The sequence below is a fragment of the Cryptomeria japonica genome, chromosome 3 (assembly GCF_030272615.1).
Source record: "Cryptomeria japonica chromosome 3, Sugi_1.0, whole genome shotgun sequence".
In the NCBI taxonomy this organism is placed as follows: Eukaryota; Viridiplantae; Streptophyta; class Pinopsida; order Cupressales; family Cupressaceae; genus Cryptomeria; species Cryptomeria japonica.
The window spans coordinates 234355134-234378204 of NC_081407.1; the positions used below are offsets into that span (position 1 = coordinate 234355134).

Genomic DNA, 23071 nt, shown 5'->3' on the forward strand with positions numbered 1-23071 from the left:
ATGGGGCGATGTGTGAAAACGTCACAACATTCTCATATCAGTAGGATCAACCCTATGATCCCCATTAATGGGGTGGTTACGTATCATATTACATTGTTACACATTTATCACATTATGCTATCATAATGGATTACATGACTAATGGACACTACGCAAGTTGAGGAACTCAATGTATTATAAGCAGCAATAGAACAAATTCAAACTAAACAAAATGAGAACCGATGTGTTAGATGAAATGAGAATCAATAGTTAAATAGCTGGACGATACACTTGTTAGTGACCCATGTTCTTCTTGGAAGTTGAAATGGATAGTCAGGTAAGGATAAACTTATTAGAAAACTGAAAAAGTTTGTTGGAGTTATTTAATTTTGGTATCCCTACTTTTTGGATTGTAATTCCTAACTTGTTACCATGTTGTACATGATTTTGTAGTTGCTTGCCTATGACACCATGTTGAAGCTGATTATTTGTAATGTCCCCTTTTGGGGATATTACCCGATTTTGCCCAAAAATAACAATTCCAACAATACAATTTACTTACAAATAGTATTCTATAATAAAATTACCTAATTGCAATTCAATTTAGAGAAAATCATAATCATCAAGCATTAATATCAAGGATCTACGATCATATACAAATAATCCCTATTGAAAACAAAATATCCTAAACTTGTCTAGATCCATTTCATAGTTTATTTCCAACAATCAACCATATTAGGAATTTGATGGAAAGGCTTGATAGGGTGCTGGGAGACTGTCCTCCTCAACCGAGCCCAAGGGCATAGAATGAGCCTTTGAGTCATTCGGCCCCTTGGCCCACAAGAATGGCAGGACCGCCAGTCTATCCATCTTGGGGTTTGCGTACTTGATGAGGGAATCAGTACTGCTGAATCTCCCTACCAAACGTTTCACATTGGTTCCAGATATGATTGGTGATGGAAATCAGATAAATAATTACTAATCTTTTATTTCTTGATGGATTGGCAATTTTATTAAATAAATAAACTTAAAGCTTCCTAACAGATTTATAAACAAACAAATATTAAGACAATCATAGTGCATACCAATCACTTCACTAAATATTATAGATTGTTGTACTTTCTCTGAATTATATACAAATCAGACTTGATCATTTGATGCCTTTTCCCAATGAATGACTCCACCTTTTATATTCCTCATGATGGGTTGAAGAGTCACAACTTTCATGAATATAGCAACTCTTTACAAGGGATACAACTTCTCCAAGTGAAATGTCCCTCCTTAATTAATCATTGCTCTTAAAAACCAATCAATGCTTCCTTAATCGTGTTTGGTAAAACATGCACCATTTTTGGAGGAATTGCTGCCCATAACAAGCGCTTCCTTCTTATTTCCTTCGCTGGGATTAAAGGCAATAACTTTTAAATGTTGTGAACTTGTGATCTGAGTCTATGGCAGGAGCAGTTAAAAAAATTGGACTTGGCAATAACTTGGCAGGCTCAAAATTTTAAAAAAATTGAGACTTGGCAAAAACTTGGGGAAAAACTCAGCAAATACATCCAAATTTTAAAATACATAATTTTCAGAATACTCTTAAAAAAAAACACATATACTATTTTCGTAGAGCATATTTACTGCTTTCCATCATATATAAGTCAAAATTTGAGTTTAGTACATATCATAGACCAAGAAACAAGTACAACCTTTGAATAAATTTGAGTTTAATACATATCATAGACCAAAAGACAAGTACAAATTTGGAATACATATTAATTTCAAGTTTTGTATCAATGAAAATTGTAAATCATAAACTTCGTCTACGACTAAAGCTCAAAAAAGTTTGTTGCCGTTGTGTGGGTGTCGCTGAAGTAGCAATATCCTCAATTGGTGCCTCATCCATAGTGATAGGATCATGGTGTGTATGTGAGGTAACTGCATCTGTTGGCTGACCAATCTTGCTTCCTGCCTCCTCATATGTTGCCACTTCCACTTCCCATTGAGCTGCTTCCCTCTCCAAATCAGCAAACTCATCATCAATTAACAATGGATCCACACAACATCATCAAGCTTAGTAATCTAATCTGAATATGGATCAATGTCATTAAGGTCAAGTGCTTCATGTGAACTCTACCCTTGTACCTTCTTTTCATGCAACCAAAGGTTGTACCACACATAGACAAGGTTATTCAAGTACTTTTGAGTCAACCTATTGCGCTTCTTTGTGTGAGTGGCCTAAAAAACACTCTACTTGCGTGCACAACCAGAAGCACTACAAGGTTGAGATAAAATGCGGATGACAAGCTATTGAAGATTAGGCGTTGTGGCACCATAATCTTCCCACCACAAATCTACAAGGATCACAATTGCCATTTATAACTCGGTATGGATTTTAATAAACTTAATTTTGAAATAAATATTAAAATAAAATTAAACTTTTTTTGTACTTGGTTGTGGAGTGTCTCTGCTACGAATGCAAGGATTTGAAGAAAACAATGCTCCTTCAACCCTCTTATAACTTTGTATCTCATCAAGTATAAGGTCTTGAAGGTTAACATCATCAACCAATCTCTCAATACATGTGTTGAGGCCAACAAGAACCTCTACATCTACTTTGAAAGTAGGCAAGTAATAAAACTTGAGGTTCAAATAGTAGGCATTAGCATGATATGTTGGTGGCGTTGGCGGTTTTTCTTTTGATCAATTATGTGCCATATGGGTTCATATTTGGTCTTGTTTGACCCATACAAATGCTGAATCGTCTCTTTGGCCTTATCTATGGCCTCATATAGATATTCCATGGGATTTTGATCCCCATCCACCAATCGTAGAACCCTAACCAATGGTTCTAACAAAATATAAATTTTTTAACAAAATCAGTAAATTGTAATATTAAAAAAAATAAATATAAATCATCAATTGAAGTTTGAAAAGTTACATTGAAGATTTCCTCCATGGCTTTGAAAAATCTATCATAAAAAATGGTTTTCATGACCTTCTCTGCTTCAGGCTTCCTGCAATAAGGACTGTCCAACATGTGAAAGGATAGGGAAGGCTCAGGAAAAAGGTAGAGATAATTCCAGAACAGCAGAACAGAGATAGATGTGAATTCCAACACAGAAAAATCAGTCATTCACAAACAGATCCAAACTGATTTCTTCATCAATTTAAAGCGGTTTCCAGATTTGAAACAAGAACTTTAAACATGAAATGTCCTTTTCAGATTATGAAGGATTGACATTGAGGGATGAGAGGAAATGTTTGTGTAGCAATCTTATGTGAATTGGTGATGATTGTTATTGTTTCACATGAATTGATAGTGCAAGACCTGAACTTTCAGTCACCGTAAGCCTTTTGCCTTGTATTTTCATAGGATTTTATTTTCAATTCGAATCTAAGGATTTTATCTTCTTTTGTCAAGAATGATGGATGATTGATGAAATGAATGATACATGGAGAGGAAGTAAGACTTTACAACCTCAAAGGAGATCAAGTCAAGCAAAGAGGCGCATAGATGAAGATGATATCGAGGATGCTCGAGACTACACACACAAGACATTACCACACGAAGATCAACAATTTCAAGTCATTGGAGGAGTGTGATGGCAAAACTTGAAGAAGAACACTCCATCAATGCAAGGTGACATCATGATGCATAGGCTAAGGGATTACATTACATCATGAAGAATTATACACAACTTTGGATTTTGGAAATCCAAGTTCATGATGAATGGCTCCACAACAACAACAAAGAAACCTAGGATCAAGGAAAAAGTTCCAAGTGAAGAAGTAGGATACCATCAAGACAAGATTAACACGTTCAATGTAGTGCATGGATTCAACAACATCAGCACACTCAAAGAGAGTGATTCAACAACGTAAAGGAATGCCTTCACAACACGAGGAAGAAGAACATTGCAAATGAAGGAGATGCTACAACAATCTTTAATTTCCTTCAGAAATCCAAGAATCAAGGTTAGTATGACAAGGAAACAAGGTGATGGAGAGTGATAACAAGAGGACATTATGCACAAGTAACAAATGCACATGGAAGTCACAACTATGACCATGCACATGGGGATCAAGCCTTGACATCATGAAGATGGCGAAAGGAGAAGATGAATAGTAAGGAATGCATCTCAAGCATATAGTTTCAGAAGAGTTAATCAAAGCAAGAGGTTCGACCATGATGATACAATTCGGGAATATGTCCCATGATTATTACACCGAACTTAATAATGATGAGTATCAAGAGATATTGCTCAAAGTGGGACACTTCTTTGTGATGATATACGAGTTGTGCATGTTGAGTTGGCACCCAGTCATCATCAACCCAACCAACTAAGTTATTCTAAGTCAGCATGTCAAAGTTCAAAGATCCTGATTCATCTAATGAAGGAGCAAGTGACACATGGCACTACAGCAGAGATTGTTCAACATACCTAACCTATTTTCTTATTGGTTAGAATTCAAGGATGGACATGTAATTTTTTCATTGGTCGAAGGGAAGTTAGTTGTAACAAACCCTAATTAGGGTTTTATCTTGTAATCTCAATTGTTGATCTTGAATCAATCTCAACCTTTGAATTGTAATAGGACCTCTATATAAGGCTCAAACCTCTCATTTGTAATATTTAATAGTTCGGTAATAGTTGTTAGATAGGAGTTAGCAGTAGAGTAGGAGGAAACTCGAAGTTGTTGCCAAGACTTGTTGGAGTTAATACATGATTTTCATTGAAGCATGGTGGATCTTTGTTTTATTCCTATATGTTGCATGGTTTCTTGTTACTTCTCAAATTTAGTTGAAGTTCATTGATTTTAATGGAGAAATGCAATGATATGTGATGAATCCTTTGGTTCATACTTTTTGTGGTTTGCTATTTGTAAGCTACAGTGTAAAGTTAGTGTGAACCTCATTATTGTGCTAAGTTCAATTGTGGATACTTGTTCAAGTTGTGCTAGCATTAGGTATTTGGATGATGTGTTCGTAGTGTGAAAATCTTCCATTTCCTTAGAAGATTGCATCAATCTTGTGTAGTTGTCATTATGGTGAAGCAAGGTTTGATTTGAGGAATTTGTCTATCAAAGTATCATCCATTATCATCATTGTTCTTAGGATTAGATTAGATATCTTAACCCTTTCCTTTTGTCCTTTATTTATCTAAGTGAGTTTAAGTTTAGTTTCCACGTTCCAACTAAGATTCATAAATGTAAGTCCCCTTGTGATTCCAACAATATCACATTATACACACTGATTCTATCTCAATAGTAAAGTCAATTGTTCGCATTGTAAACCTTGGAGTTGTCTCATTTGATCATATTTATTAGCATATGAGGTTTCTTTGTTCAAGAGAGGATAGAATACTTTGTATTTTATTTTGTGTTCGAGGTATCCTAAAAAACACATCAACTCTTTATGAGGTGAAGAACTTAGTAGCAAATTGTGTGACTATTGATCACATGAGATCTTTACCATCAGTGTGCTCTCTCATAAGATTTAGGACCTACGTATGGTTGTAGATGTACTTTGTGATATTCATTCCATCTTCAATCGCATTCTTAACCTAACTTAGTTTCTTATATCCTTAAGGAGCAAGTCAAGATAGTGGGCAGCGCAAGGGGTCCAAAATAATGTCGGGTGCCTCGCTTGTAGAAGTTTACTAGCTGCCACATATGTGGCTGCATTGGTGATCACAATTTGAATGACATTTTTCATTCCGACTTCCATCACCGCCTCATGCAACATGTTGCACAAGGTCTTTACATTTTTTATCTCATTGGAAACATTAATTGATTAAAAAAAATACCAATTGTCCCCCTAAAGCCACTAAAAAGTTGATTAGTGTCCTATTTCTACCATCCGTCCACTCATCAGATAAAATGGTGCAGCCTTTATTTTCCCAAAGTCTCCTTTGTTCTTCCACTAGTTAGTGTGTGTTTTGGACCTTATCTTGCAATAATGGCCCACTCAACTCATGGCAACTTGGGGCCTTGAACCCCTTACCGCTAGGATCAATGCAATGACCAATTGTTTCCAATAAGGATTGGAAGCAACATTGAACAAAATATTCTTGTAGTACCAAAATCTCACACATTCCAACTTTGCTTATGTTGCAATTCTCTATTCCATGCAATACCCTGCAATCAAGGTTGTGCACTAGGAAAGTTACGAGGAACAAAAGAAATAGAAGTATGGCTACCCACACTTCTTGATCCTCGTATATGTGGCTCGAAGGATGAAGAGCCCCCCTTATCTCCCTATGACCTTGTAGAATTGAAATTTGGGATTGGAGCTGCCATTGCCTTTGCTATTATCTTTTTATCGCCTTCCTTTGGTCAAATGCAGTAAGGAATGCTTTCGCCTCCCTCTCAACCTCTTCATTACGTACTTCACATGGCTTAACATATTGGCAAGTGATTTGTGTAAGGTGATATTTGAGTTGATTTATGCCACCGTTCATAGGTTTAGTGCAATAGATACATATAGCCTCTCCTTACACTGCACTTGGTGTCCCATGTTTCCAACAAGAATCCCTTGGTTTGCCACCACTTCTACTTGCAAAAGCCATTTTCTTTTAGAAGAATACGAATAAAACCTAGCAAATGAGACCACGTAAAAAATTAACAACGTCATCCATTTAAATTTCAAATTTTGTATGAGTTTTGATTCCAATGTAAAGTCAAGTAGCTACAAGAGTCCTACCTAATGAATTTTGATTTTAAATTTCTTATGAATTCTGATCCTAATGTAAAATAAACACTATTTACTTTCTTAAGATTTTATATTTATAACTAGACACTTCCTCTAACCTACCACACATTAATATAACATGTCAAAATTAATATCGGCAATTATTTCATTTTAGCATGTGAAACTTAATGTTAAGAGATACGCATCTGTATTTAAAATGGCAAAACCAGATAGCATAGGTTTTGCTTTTCATGCAATCATAGGAAATCTCAAACAAGAACGCTACCTCTGTTGTTAGGCATAGAGGAAAAATGCCCAATTAGGCATCTGAAAATCTCATTGATTCACTAGTAAACCAATCCAATTCAAAATCTGCACGTGTCTTTTTAAATCTACAATAAATGCTATCTAATTCACATGACATTGAGAATCTTTTATCTATAGGAATTCCGAATTGGGAAAATAAACTGACCAAGACTCAAGCTTATTTGACTATGGTTTAATTAGAATAGTGCTTTATAATATTCTTCATATTAAGAGATTGGATGTTATATAGATTAATTGGTTTTGAAATAACCTATCAGATGACAAGATGGTGGAGAATTCTGTTTGTTAACTAATATTTTAAATAAAGTAGTGGGTATTTTTTTTTTCAATATTATTTAATATGTATAACTGAACTTGAACAAGCAACTTAGGATATAGTGATACAGAATTTTGAAGCCTAGCTTTTAAGCTCTTCTTATTGAAATTTGACGATTGAATGGACTATTGAGAAGCTTAGTTGAGTACTTAAACTTGGTCTTGGCAGGCATGGTACTAAAATGATGTAGGTATCTCTTCGTATTTATTTATTTCTTTATAAACCCTAATCGTAGGTTCCTATATACTTGCAGTTGTAGAAACTTAAAAGATGAAAACCCTCCAATTGTGTCACCATGCCTTAGGTCGGGTATTGTGATTATCCCCTTTATCATGTCCAAAAATGCCTCAAAAAACTGTTAAAATGTATATATATTGCGGATTGCCTTGTTTATACCAAGTCCAGCTAGTTTCTAGATGACTTTTGGCTATTTTGATGAGTTTTTACTATAAATTATGGTGAGTTTATAGGAAAGGCGGTGTTGAGTTACTACACGAGTAACTTACCACCACTTATGGCATGCAAGTACATGCGTGCCTAGCAAGTAATTGGTGACTTTTTCAACTATGATTTAAAGAGCCTAAGTGTGAGAAGATTGACACTTGCCATGGTTAAGTAGGCTTATATGTTTACTTTGGCAAGTTAATTTCTGGCAGCAGGGACATACCATGTGTCACATGTCAATGCTTGGACACATAAGCGTATATGGATCCAATTGGACATGTAGCTCAGTTCCTCCATTTGTAGTTGTATAACTTGTGTTTTAGTTCAATGTTTGTGATCTTGTAATGGCTGAAAGGTGAATCATTTTGGCTTGTTCATTCGCTGAAGTTATTCTTCACTTGATTAACAAACAAGAACCATGGAAATAACTAGTCAATCAAATGAGAGATGCCGCCTTTTGGAATATGTAAGTATAGAGCTGACAATGTAAGGAAAGGTTGCAAGTGAGCGAGTGCAGCTTGCAAGAAAGATTGCTAAAAAGTCTAGAAGTCAAGATAGTTATAGGGTGTTTTTGTAATTTGAGTTTGAGTAGATGGTAGAAGTGTAGTCTGGTGATGTATTTTGCCAAATAACTGATGTAATGAAGTGTGAGTGACCTATCAAATTCAAGAATAATGAAGTTGTTAGTATTCTATCAAATTCAAGAATCTGTTTTTATCTCAGATAGTTTTTTGTATAGATGTTTTTGCAAAATCAATAAAGAACAAAAAATTTCTGCGACTGCATTTCGTTTCCATATTGTGTTTGTGCACACTGATCCATCTGAGTGGTTGATAGCTGTTGATTCGACTTTCAACAATTCCATGAGTCATAGTTTTGAGTAAATGTATCTGTTTTACAACTGTTTTTGTCTACAGTTTTTATTGTTCTCCATGTTGAAAGCAATGGGATTATAAATTTTATGCCCCCAACTTTTCTTCAACTGTTGTTCTGTTCATGCTTTTATCTTATTTACTATGGAACAATTCTTTGTTTGAGTTATATGACTTTTTAATTGTGGACCCCATAATTCTACTGTGGGTAGCTACAGATCGTTTTTTGCATTTTGGCATCTTAGATGTCATACAAGAGTATTCATAGTGATATAGAATCTCCTATCGCTAATACAAAGATTATATAATAGGAAAAGGATATAACCAGTTATCTAGCTATTCCCCCAACTTTGTAAAGCTTTTAATTCTTTAAAAATATCTGCCCAAGTAAAACATCTCATTGGGTTGCCCTAAGTATAATTTTATGTGGCATTTGTCTCTCGTTTTGTCTGCTCTTGGCATATATTTTCTGTTATGGCCTTCATGAATTCTGGAAATTCTGATTCTTTTGGGTTGTTTACAAGAATTATCATTATAAACCAAAATACACTTACTGCCTGCACTTGTTGCAAAAAGTAAGCCAACTAAATTTTAGAATACAATGAGCTGGTCTCTTTGTTTGAATGTTCTTTCTTCATAATATTCCCATTGATATATTATTTTGTTTCTGCAGTCTGAATTATTACATCTGCACCACTTCACTATCCTTGTATTCCATAAGCACAAATGCTATATAATATACCTTTGGCTGTTAGAAGAAAATGCAGCCTTTTAGCATATTATGAGCAAGCTGCAATTCTATGCTTTTGTTCTAATTTCTAAAATTTGTAATTTAGTTGTCCCTTTCCTGGTTGAAATAATTGCAAAAGGTCTATAAAACAGCATAAAGCACATCATTTTGTTTTATATTCACATATAATATGTGGATATTATGCTCAATATTACTTAAATCCTGAAGGCTTACTTTTGAATATCCTCAGATTATGCTCTTGGGGATCGCAAGTTTGGTGGTAATGCACAATCCATAACAAAAGGTCGGTGGCTTCATCATACATCATTTCTGTGGGATTACAGAGCTCAAAACATGGCATATTTGAAACTTCCATCTCGTGCTCCAAAGTATCGCCTGGTACATGTTTTATTATTTTATCTCAAACTCTCATTTCTCCCTATTATGATTATATTGCTTGTATATTAACATTAAATATTTGTAGAAAGTTAGAAACTACGAGGTTACTCAAACCAAACAATGAAAAAGCCTCTAATTTTAGGAGATTTTCAATCTGCTCTCATTAGTAATGCTTTTCTTCACAGGCTTCAAGTTCTCTACAGATATGTTTCTGATTTTTTCAAATATCTATATGCCTCTTTTCTAGTCACATCTATCTACATAATGTGAGTACCCTTATATGGTGCTGGAAAATAAACCTTGGTAGGTTTTACTTGAAATTTAAAACTAAAACTTAGAGGCTAAGAGAAATTCAACATTTAGTGTGCTGAAAATACCCAATATGCCTTGGCATTATCAATTTTAGAAGTAACAAGAACAAACAAAGTCATTCAGTGATTACATAACAACAACAGTCATTGCGTGATGATTTATTGGGATTTAACCATGTGGTTTTAAGTCGATATTCATAAATCTAAATTCCATGATAGTGGTTTAGAAGAATCCATATCTCATGACTGTGAATGGTCTAATTAGCAATAATTGTATCTAGGTGATGCTTATAGGGGTGAAGCACTTGGACTTCCAAGGAGGTCATTGATCTGAAAAAGGACTGGCTTTTGTACTTCATGGCATGTTTTTGGAATTAGTATGATCACTATATGAGACTCCATATTTGATGTACTTGACGGATGGATAAACGGTTTTGTGTCCTTTGAAAACCACAATGCCTGCAACAGTAGGCGTACTAGATTAGAAAACAAAAATTAAAAAAAGTCCAAAAAGCACAAAATTCTTGGTAATTTAGGAATTCTTAAATGTTGGTATTTTGGATATGTTGATATGGTTTTGTCATTGATGTCAACACTTGTCAACACTTATCAGCACTTGGAGATTTTGGTTATGTTCACTGGCAAGTCACAGACTTATACACAGTCACCGGTATTTGGTTCACCGACAGATTATATTGTTCACTGGCACTTGGAATGACTTGGAGACTACTTGATTATGTCGAAGACATTATTCGATCACTTGGTTTTGGCGATTTGGTTACTTGTTTATTCGGGTTTGCATATTTGCTGTTACCGACAAATAGGTCCAGGATATGCACCGGCAGGTATATCTATTCCGGATCAGCACGACACGTTATGGAGATGATTTATTATTATTGTAAATGCATTGAGCCGACATCATGCATCAGATATTGATTTATTTGTAATTGATTTTATTGTAATATCTTTTAGTGAGCCGACCTATTCAAATTGGTCTTAGGTTATGGTATAAATGTAAGATCTCATTTGTGAGACAAATATGTGAATGCGAAAAGGATTGCAATAAGGTATATGCGAAAATAAGCAGAGCTATACATGTAGACATCATTTGAAGGTTGAAGGAAGGATTTTGTGAAGACAATCAGAACTAAATCGGTATTGAATCCAGCATATGAAGATGCTATTTTGTGCAGTACATTATCATTGGATTTAACCATCCAATTGTAGTCAGTGTGACTCTCATTTTGTGATTGAGCAGTGAGCTCTAGGCAGCTGACCTTTCTGCATGTGCAGAATCCATATTGTACACATATACTATCTGCAGTAGTATCATTTGGTTGTGGGTAAGGCTTCCCATCGTGGTTTTTCCCCTTACAGGGTTTCCACGTACAAATATTTGTGTTATGTGTTGTGGATGTTATTGTCCTTTTGTTTCATTCATTAATCTTTACCGGTACTGCAATTAACTGTTAAGACTGTCTACCGGCCTAAAGTTTGGTTTACCGGTATTAAGCATTAAGTTTTGGTTAAGTTAATTTTGGTTGAATTTTTTGGACAATTGATTCACCCACCCCTCTCAGTTGTCTCTGGGACCTAACAATTGGTATCAGAACCTAGTTCTCTTTTTGCAGAAGTTTAACAGCTTGAGGAGATCCAATTTCTTCTAACTATTTCAGGAAGGACAGTCCGAAACTTGATGGAACTAACTATGGCATATGGAAGATCACGATGGAGACACATTTGAATTGCATTGGAAAGGACATATGGGATGTTACAAAGAATGGCTATACTGCTTCTACTCAAGGTCAACCTATTCTACCTAACTTGGCTAAAGATGAGGAAAATGATTGCAAAGCAAGAGAAGCACTTTTGAGCGCATTGTCAGATCAACAAGTCATGGGATTGTCAGACAGATCTACTACTAAAGCTATTTGGGACAAATTGGAAACATTGAGTGAAGAAGATTCCACAGTCAAAATTGCAAAACTTGAATGCTTCCGGGTCAGGTATGAAAGTCTGAAAATGGAAGAAGAAAGAATTTCTGCTTTTATGGAAAGAGTAAATGAAATTGTTTTAGGTATACAATGTTGTGGAAGAACCTTAAGTGAAGATGAGATTGTTTCTAAAGTTATAAGAGTTTTGCCACCGGCATATAAAATGAAAGTTACTGCTATAAATGAATTGAGAACAATGCCTAATGCATCAGTATCTAGAGACATTTTGGTTGGAAAACTTTCAGCTTTTGAGCTTGAAAAATTTGGTCCTGTTACTACTATCAAGACAGATCTAGCTTTCAAGGCATCATCATCAACTGCAACATCATCATCATCATCTGATAAATCTGATTGGAAAGCCTTCTATGCAAGAGAACTTGAAGAAAGCGGGAGAGAAAATGAAGAACTTGAAGATCTTGAAGCACTATTTGCAAGGAAAATTCCTAAAGGTCCAATTGGAAGTAAGTATGAAGGTAAAGCACCCATTAAATGTTTTAACTGTAATAAGATTGGTCATATGTCTTCTAGATGTCCTGATAGACATGCAAGATTAAGAGAAGAAGGTAAAAGAACATATAAGCCTAACCTTGACTATCAGAAATACAAGTTCAAGAAGAATAGAGACAAATCTTGTTATTATGCTGATGAAGGAGTTACTGATGATTCTGATGAGGATCCGATAGACAATGGATGGGCTTTTGTTGCTATAACAAAAGATCAACCGACACCTACTGTTCAACTGGTAGAGCAGGCCTTGGCAGCTAAAGTTGAAGATAAGGATGAATGGATTATTGATTCAGGATGTTCACATCATATGATTGGTGATAAGAGTAAATTCTTAACCTTTCAGGATTACAATGGAGGTTTAGTAAGATTTGGAGATGATAAAGCTTGTTTGATCAAAGGAAAAGGCACTATATCTTTTGATGGTAAGCACAATACTGATAATGTTTACTATGTTGAAGGTTTGAAGCATAATCTTTTGAGTGTTGGTCAATTAGTTGAGAAAGGATTTCAATTACAATTCAAGAATGGTAAATGCAAAATCTTAAACAGAATTGGTTTGGAAATTGCAACCGGTAATCAGACTAGAGGTAATATCTTTCATTTGAACAACAATGAGAAAGCATGTTTGATTGCACATATTGATGAAAGTTGGTTATGGCATAAGAGACTTTGTCATGTAAATTTTGATTGCATTGTGAAAATCAGTACAACTAAGGCAGTTAGAGATTTACCTAAGATTGTTAAACCTCACAATCCGGTATGTAAGGAATGTCAATTAGGAAAGCAAGTTAGAGCAACCTTCAGGAGTATTCCGGAGAAGTCTAACAATGTTCCTGAAACAATAGTTCCTGAAATGTGGCAGCTCCAATTTGAATTTTTTTAATATACAACTTTTCTGGTTGACATTTGTATTTAACTTGCCTGTTTTAAATGGTGTTTTGATTCCTTCAATTTTGCTTACTCTGAGGCCTAGGGTTTAATGGATGTATAACACAAGGTCCAAATTACCATATAAACAAAGCATTGAAGCATTGAACAAATAAAGTAGCAATTGTTATATCTTCTGGAATATACAGCTAGTCATGAATCACTCATGGATGTATAAGCTAGTTTACTGTGCTTTGAGTAATTGCATGTCTAGATAGGCAATCAAACAATCCACAACAAAGATTAAAGCTGCATATCAGCTCAAGGATGCACCAAAATATCCAATGATGTAATCTGTAGATACTATATGATATTCTAATATATTAAGTCAGAGATGGTACTGCTGAAAATGAAGAACAATTAGGCCAAAAGAGCTTCAAAACAAATATGCAAGATAGAAATGGCAAGTGCATGGTAAACTAAGTACGATCCTAGAGTGATGTAGACCTGCTTTGAGATGCAAGAACAACATGTGGAATGATAAAAGAGGTATTAGATTATCCTAATGTGCAAGGATGTGACTGAGATGACTTAGAGAGGCAACATTTACACAATAATACAATGATATGTAGTATAAAGTCTAATTGGATGCTAAATGTAAGAGTAAAGTGTAACAAGGTATGAAGAATGGGGTAAAAGAATAAGAGAACTTGAAAATGAATATGCCAGATAGAAACAAGAAGTGTGCACTAATGTAAGGAGGATGCTAAAGCGATGTAAACCTGCCATGAGATGCAAGAACAAGTAGAATGATGCAAAAAAGACTAAAAGTATTAGATTTTTTTAGAACATCCAAGGATGCAACTTAGTTTTGTTTGAGATGTTGAAATGTTGTCATTGATGATCTATGTATATAGCAATAACAAGCAGCAAATCAAGATGATCGACTATAGCCAAAGATAGCCAAAGATTATGATTATTGGAGCAGTGGTATGATACGAAAAGCAAAGGTGGCGGATTAATGATAAAGCCGACTAAGAAAGAAACATGATTAATATGGTAACAAATATTAAGGTGGCAAACAGATATGCAGCGGTTAAGCAAGAAAAATGATTAATATGGTAACAAATATTAAGGTGGCAAACAGATATGGAGCGGTTAAGCAAGAAAAATGCTTAATATGGTAACAAATATTAAGGTGGCAAACAGATATGCAGCGGTTTTATATATATTAAGACCTTGAAAACCACACGGAACTCCATGGCACACATGATTTTCGAGATTTTTTGAGACACTAGAAACAATGTCAAAATCCTGATTCAATCGTGCTTTCCACTTCAAAATTGATCGCCGTACTAGAAGTTGCTCTGTTTTTCCTACCTTGCCCTCGTCTCATCTAAGTCCTCCTTGACTGTATGAATTGTCAAGTCATCCCTTATTTAAACTTCCTTCACGTTTTGCTTTCCAGTATCTGCCTCTTCTGTTGGCACATAAACTTCGTACGACTAAGTAGGTGTCTCGTACGAATGTCCCTATTTGCCATACAAACTTGCTTACTTCTCGTACGACATCTTCCCCTTCATGCATACTTGTCACCCATACGGATTGATATGTTTTTCTTCCCTTGTATGATGTCCAATACAACCCTTTACTTCCGTACGACATGCCTAGTCCTTGTACAGGTCCATTTGTGTGGTGGTACGGTGTTCAACCTTCTGCTCTTGAGTCCGTACAAAACCCTCCAATGTATGGCAGCCTTGCTTATGTACGGCTACCCACTCATCCCGTACGGGTTCTCCCACCCTCTTGTCCTCCATATGGTTTGGTAGGACGTAGGCACATCACATTTGGTTCCACGTATGGCTTGGGTATTTTTGAGTTTGTATGACATGTTGGTGTTCTTTCCGTACGCCTAAATGCGTTTCTTCACGTACAGTGTCACCCCTCTATACGGTACACTTCTCTCATACAATATCTTAATGAATGGGCTGCACAATGGAGTGGTGTACGATTGGGCATCATTGTTGGCGGATAGGATGGAGGAATTCATGACCCTCCAGTATAAGAAATTCTACATGCCACATCACACCATCGGGCTATTGCTTGATGTAGTCCGCACACAGATTACCCCAGGCTCACAGCCATTGGAGCCACAGGGTCGTGTTGCACCTGACCAACCGCCTATATTTTACTGGTCGCATTTGGATGTCTTGACACACGGCGCTGAAGCACGTTTGGGCAAGAAACGGAAGAAGCCCACCATGTCAGAAACGGAGTCGGAGATGGAGGATGCTGATAGTGGCAAGGAGGAATCCGCCGACACCTCCCGGGTGAGTAGACAAAATTTCTGGTTGGCAGGTAGAGGGGGTGCCCAGTTGCTGGATGAGGAGGTAATGGAATCGGCGGGCGTCGAAGGATCCTCAACAGTAAGCACTACTCTAGCATCGAATCTGGCTAGGGTTTAGTTTACACCAGCATGCCTACTAGTGACTTGCCAGTTGGTGGTGCCACGTTCATTGGGGACAATCAGTACAGTCACCACCGTGCCAGTACCTGGTTTTGGGCAATCTCGGGTGACGATCGCTATGACACCACCGAGGGCCGAGACCACACCAGGGACCGATTCTATTACTATTGCAGTCACTGTGGTGGACTTTGTAGAGCAGTCGGGTATCTTGGAGGGTGTGGGGGCCTCCATTCAGCAGGATGTGCCGAGTCATATACAGGAGGAAATGGTGGAAACAGGCGCATTCCAGGATGACCTCAGTGCCTGGTTGAGCTGCTATCATCTCACACCCGTGGCACCTGTAGGCGAGGTTGGTCTATCTCCATGCAAGGAGATGCATTCTCTGGATGTTATTGATCTCGAGGGAGGGAGATCTCCAAGTAGTAGGGAGCTTTAGAGGGTTGATTCACCCTCCCCAGATGTAGTGATGAGTCCTTGCAGAGATGAGGGGGTGATGGTTGCAGTACAACAGGGTTTGGGAGAGTTTGAGCAGTTCATTGCCGATATGACTCTAGGGGCTCAGCGGCTTGTGACCTCTGCGAGGCTCCAGGAGTATGCCGCGGTGGTCGAACGGTTGGAGAGATTGTTGACTTTTGTCAACATTGGATGCAGCGAAGAGTTTGTGAGGTGTTTTGAGTTTGGCGGGTGGCCTGAGACAGAGAACCTGGGGATGCTGGAGGCTTGGCGCCTCACTGAGGAAGTTGGAGAGACCCGAATGCAATCCTTATTGAGACAGGTGGAGCAGGCCTCCTGAGAAGGCCACTTTGAGCTCCGGAGGACACAGCATATGGCATCCATCGCTGAGGCCTTGCGCGTAGTAGCAATGACGGCTTGGGAGGAGCTGGCTGCTAGGTTTCAGGAGGTTGAGGTTACATTGGCACAAACTCGGGCAGCAACGGACATTTTGGTAGCAGATAAGTCTGCCTTGGTTACGCAGTTGGAGGAGGAAAGGGCAACCAGGGTGAGGATGGAGACGTAGTTGGAGGAGGAGAGAGCATCCAGAGCTCTGTTAGAGAGTCGATTGGCTAGTGCATTGGAGAGCATCGACAGGAAGGAGAAGGAGGTGTTGGAGGCAGCGTATATGGTTAAGACTGCAATAGAGAGGCAGATGGTGGCAGAACGAGATCTGAAGAGGAGGATTGAGTAGGTGTACGAGCTGCGTGGGCGATTGGCTTCCACCACTACACCACCACTGACACCTTCTTCATCAGGGACGCCCTTTGCACCCCCTTAGTTTTTGATTTTGGTTTCTGTTGTAGCAATGTATTCCCCATTTTGCTTGTAAGTTGTCCAGAGATGACCTTTTTTTGGGGGGGCTGATGTTGGCGGTAATATTGTACGGGAATAAAACCGTAGTTAATTAGGTAGTACTTTACTTTGTTAGTAATGTAACCAAGGGATGGTAGTTACGGGTGTGACGGTTGCCCCTCGCATCCCTTCGGTACCTTTATATACCATGGAATGTAACTTGTAAAGACATATGATGGTTATGAATGGAAATAGTATCTCTTATATTTGCTTGATCTTATCTGGGCCATCATTCTTTTCTCATCCAACTTGTTCAAGACATACAACCTCTCCCTCAGGCTCTCCATGTCCTCCAGTCCGTTCTCGATTGCAATGTGAAGGCTTGGCACCATGAATTCCGTTGGCACAACAGCTTCTTGCCCGTACATCACTTGGAACGGAGTCTGGCCGGTGATCACCTTGTAGGTTGTGCGGTAGGCCTACAAGACCGAAGGTAATTTTTCTTCCCAGGCTTCTCCCTTAACACCGCAAGACTTGTAAATAACCCCCACGAGAATCTTGTTGGTAGCCTCGGCCTGCCCATTGGCTCGCAGGTAATAGGGGTTGGACAATGAATGAAAATTTTTAAATTACATAGTGAGGAGTTTAATAACGTGGCTCACAAAATGTCCACCCCTGTCGCTGGTCAACTGCATAGGGATACCATACCGTGTAATGATTTGCTCATAAATGAATCTTGCTGTATTCACGACCGAGTTGTCAGGTAGGGCCCGTGCTTCAACCCTCTTGGTTAAATATTCTGTGGCTACCACAATGTAGCAACACCTCCTGGCGCGGCTGGCCTTGAGTGGCCCAATAAAATCCAACCCCCAGCGCTCGAATAGTTCTTGAGCATGCGAAGGGTTGAGGGGCATGATTTCCCTTTTCAGCAGCTTCCCCGCTCTCTGACACAACCTACTACCCATTCTCTAGCATCATTATACAATGTGGGCCACCACATGCCCGCTAGCAATACCTTTCTTGCTGTAGTGTCTGGTCCCATATGGCCTCCCACGGGCCCCTCATGTGCCTCCCTTAGAACGCTTGGCACCTCTTCCTCCATCACACACCGACGTAACACCTGGTCGGGTCCCATTTTATACAACAATCCATTAATCAACTGAAACGTGCGGCTTCTCAACACGAGTTTCCTTTGTTCTCTCGGTGGCATACCTTGCAGGAACACGGAGGTGGAGAGATATTCTCGATAGCAGTATATCATGGTGGAAATACTGCGATCTTGAATAGGCGAGCATCTGGAAATTCATCATTCACCCCCTTTGGCAGCTCTCCGGACCTAATCCGGGACGGTCAACAATGACATTGCTCTTGCCTGGCCGTACAATTATTGTGAACGTGAACTCTTGAAGGAGCAGTAGCCATTTGCTTATCCTGCCTTGGATAATGGGTTTATTTACCAGGTACATCAACGCTTGGTGATCCACATAGAAAGTGAAGTGCGTTGCCAGCAAGTAGTGCCGAAATTTCTATACGACATAGACCATTCTGAGGGCTTCCCTCTCGGTGGTACTGTAGTTCTTTTCGGCTTTCGACATCAATCGACTGGCAAAATAGATGGGATGATCCAACCCATGTCCCCCTTCTTGCGCCATTGTAGCCCCAATGGCATAGTTTGAGGCATCCACGTGTACGTGGAATTCTCAGTCCCAATTTGGATAGGCTAGAATGGGTGCTGCCACCAGTCTCCTCTTGAGTTTCTTGAATGCTTCCCCTTGTGCCGATTCCTATATGTACGGTTCGCCCTTCCTTGTCAGTTTGTCTAGTGGGAAATGAAAGTTGGGCAAAGTTCTTGATGAACTTCCGGTAGTATCCAATGTGTCCCAAGAAGGACTTGACTCCCGTCACATCAATGGGCGACTCCATTTCTACAATTACCCTTACCTTATCCGGGTCAGTTTTCAGTCCAACTTTGCAAACGATATGGCCCAACAACTTTCCTTGTGATACCATAAATTTGCATTTCTGTGGATTCAAGGCGAGCCTGGCCCTTTGGCATCTCTCCATGCACTCTCTTAGCGCCACCAAGTGAGCGTCTTGGCTACTGAAAATCGACCAGTCATCCAGAAAGGCTTTAAAATTTCCCATAGACATCTTATCGAAGATGTGGAGGACTATCCTCTGGAAGGTCGCGAGAGCAATGCACAACCCGAACGACATCCGGTTGTACGCATAGACTCCGTCCTCCACCACAAAGGTGGTCTTCAGCTTGTCCTCCTCAGCTATCGAAATTTGGATGTATCTCGAAAAGCCGTCTAGAAATGAGTACATTTCATGGCCAGCTACCTCCTCCAGGATGCTGTCTGTGAAAGGTATAGGAAACGGATCCTTGATGGTGATTGCGTTGAGGCATTGAAAATCCACGCAGATGCGGATCTGGTTGGCCTCCTTCTTCAGTGAGATCACAATCGGCGAGACCCACTCACTTGTCTCCACCCGAAATATGATGCCAGCCTCCAACATCCGTTCAATCTCTTCGTTCACTTTGGCAGCATAGTTATTCATTCGGTACGGCCTCTTCTGTACCGGTTGGGCTCTCGGGACCAATGGTATCCGATGGACGCACATTTTTGGCGGGACCCCCTTCAGATCCTTGTAGGACCAAGCGAATACGTCCTTGTATTCCATGAAGATTTTGAATGCTACGACCTTCAGCACCGGGCTCCAGTCGTCGCCTACCCAGATATTTCTAGGGGTGGCAGTGTCTCCTAAGTTTGTCTCCTTAACGGTGGGGTCTTCATACCGCATTGGTCTATCCTTTTAAAATACATACGCCGGAACATCATTTACTTTGGCGTCTCCCTCCTCCTGTGTACTCTGGCAGGAACTCCTCCTTCTCGCCTGGTTCGTCCTCAATCTGCTGCATGTGACAAGCAGGGTGAAACACTTCATAGTCTTCCATTTGCCAATGGAAGAGTCCATCCAATGAGGAAGTGTCATCTTCTAAGCATCCACCTAGTTCAAGCACTCCTTCGTCGTTTGGTTCCCTCTCATCTTTACCTTCATAGGAATCCCACTCCCATCTGTTTGAGTCCTCTGAATCCGAGTCAAATGATGCAAGTTCCTCGCCGACAACCTTGGTCCTGAGATCAATGGTATACTTCTGGCCCCCTTTCTCCATGGAAAGGGTGTTCTTCTTCCAGTTGTGGTTCACCTTTGCTGTAACCAACCACCCTGTCCCTAAGGTGGCATCATACCCCTTCTTCTTTGGTGGGATTGCCACAAAATCCAGTAGGAAGGGTTGTGTTGAAATGTGGCGACTGATCAGCAAAGTACTGTACACTCAACGCGTATCCTCGCCGGGGTTCGGGGCTAGGCCCCGGGCGGGGGTTTGGGGGCGGGAGCCCCCAAAGCGGGCGAAACCCGCTATGGGGGTTCGGGGGTGGTAGCCCCCGAGAAAATTTTTTTTTGTTGTTTTTTTTTGTTGATGAAAACCGACATTGTAATAAAACCCTAAAAAGGTTGACTTTGTTTTTGCCCTAAAAATGCATGTTATAAGCATCCGGGATGCTTAAGGCATTGTGCAGTTGATGTACTATTTTTGCTGGATAATAAGAAAGATTGGACGGCTTCGTATGGTGGATGTAACCCATTCTTGGTGAACCACGTTAAATCTCTGTGTTATCTGTGTCCTATTTTATTCCTTTATCTTTTGTATTTGAATCTGCATATAACTGTTAGTTCATATTTGCTTCGGATCTGCTTGAAACCCTAATAGGTTGTGTGCCGATGGTCATTGATTGGGCCATCATGGTGCGGAGTGGCTTGATGCCGTGTTGGTCTGCTCCTACCAGGTCGAATGTAGGTGGCTATAGTGCTGGCTTTCTGAGCTTCTTCCATGTATCCTCCGGTAACACATTCACCCCCGAACCTTCGTCTACGATGGTGTCTTTGAGGATACCCCCGAGAATTCCCATCTCTACGTGCTGTTCTTAGCTGTGGCATTGTGTCTAGAAGGTCCTTCACTCTTATCGACACCTCCATCTGCAGTATTTGCCCAATTATGTTATTTTCGGCTTCAGTACAGGATGATGTACTCACCACCTCTGCATTGTTCTGTCGTTCTGCTGTCATCTCGCGCTCAATGTTGGCTTTTGCTTCCCGTAATCTCTCCTTCTCTGTACGGGGGTCGGGATAAGTGGCCTTTTTGGTTTGAGCACGGGTGATTGCCAGTACTTCTTTATCACCAGTCTTCTCAATGTTGAGGAGGTTAACCCCTGGCTTGGGGCAATTTGTCTCATCGTGGTCTCCAAGACCACACCATCTGCACAAGTGTTGCGGTGTTTCCTCTTTTTGGCAATCCCGCGCAAAGTGTCTCCATTGGTTGCATGCCCGATACTAAATCATCGGTCATCCCTTGGCATCATACTACATTCGACTCTGATTATTGCTGCCTCTTCCTCCCCTTCGTTTACCTCTGTAACCGCCAGATGATGCTGTGGTGTTGGCTTGAGGCTGCGATGTGCCTGTTGTGGCTGACGGCTGGTCTTGGGTGAAGAGCACTTGGTTCCCCCATGTCTTCATGTTGTAGGGACATTCTTTGGTAGAGTGTCCCAACACTTGGCAAATATCACAGAAGGCCTTTTTTGGACAAGAGCCTTTCGTGTGACCTTCCTCCTTACATTCTGAGCACCATACTTCATCATTTTTGTTGGTGCTTCCCTTCATGCTCTTGAATTCCTTCATCATGCGATGCATATCCTTCTGAAGGGCTTGCACCTTTTTACTCGACCCTTCGTCGTTGCTACTTTCGTCGGAGGAGTCCTCTTCAAAGGATCTGTCTTTTTTTTCCTGGATGTCTTCCCTTCACTCTCTAGGTCCATTGCCCGGTTATAGGCATCGACGTAGGATGTGGGGGGTACAATTTTCATTTTCCTTCTGAGTGACAATTTTAAGCCCTCCACAAACCACCTTTTCTTCAACCTATCGCCGGGCTGGTTATCCATTCTTCCCAACAATTCTTTGAGGCGTCGGCTATATGCTCGGAAGGTCTCACTTTTCCCTTGCTTGGTGCTCAGGATTTCTACTACGATTTCATTATCATCTCTGAGTAGTCGAAACTCCTTTTCGAAGGCTTCGTGCAATTCATCCCAAGTTGTTAGTTGGGTTTTGTCAACATCTGAGTACCAATCGATGGCTACTCCTCATAGGGTGGTGGGGAATTGCACCACCCATTTCGCCCTATCGGCCACGCCATTGGCCGACCAGATTGTTTCACGTGTACGACAATGCCGTACGAGGTCTTCTTTCCCATCTTTGGTGAACTTCGACAATTTTTGCCGATTTGCCATTACGTTTCTTGGTGACAGCCCGGTCTGCCCTCTGGAACTCGAACTTGTCCCTCCAGGAACTCCTGCTCCAGACACTGGTCCTCTCGAAGGTACTCCGTTGAGATTTGGTCCGTTGGGCCCCACCAAGTTGCTTTGACTACTAGGGTGTGATGAGCCTGCACCAAACAAATTGTTTCTACTACCGTGACCTTGTGTCCTCCCGACATCTTCGGTTGCACCGGTATCCTCCGCCTCTCTGTTCTCGGTCTCTGTCTCGTCTTCCCTCATGGTCTCGGCACCTCTGTATGGCGTGTATGACTCTACCGTACTCCCGTCACGGATCTCTTCCAATGTTAGGGAAAGGTCCCCCAACTGTTTCTCGGTGGTTTCTATTAGTATGAAAACTTGGCCCTCGCCAGAGCCATTGCTGCCATTTGCGTCACTTCTTTCCTCGGCAATCCTCTTGAATCTTCTTCTTTGTTCTGCTTGTTGCTCGAGAATTAATGCTCGTTGAGCGGCTTTAGAGTCCCCTATGTATTCCTTCTTGTTTTGTCCT

The 23071-nt window shown here is 40.0% G+C and overlaps 1 protein-coding gene across 1 annotated transcript in view; it reads left to right on the forward strand.

The window, feature by feature from the left end:
* LOC131067225 (uncharacterized) overlaps nucleotides 1–23071 on the forward strand; it is a 43486-nt gene that overhangs the window by 14918 nt on the left and 5497 nt on the right. Inside the window, exon 3 of the mRNA XM_058002181.2 lies at nucleotides 9607–9755. Coding sequence (XP_057858164.2) covers nucleotides 9607–9755 — 149 coding nt within the window. The remainder of the gene's footprint in view (nucleotides 1–9606; nucleotides 9756–23071) is intronic.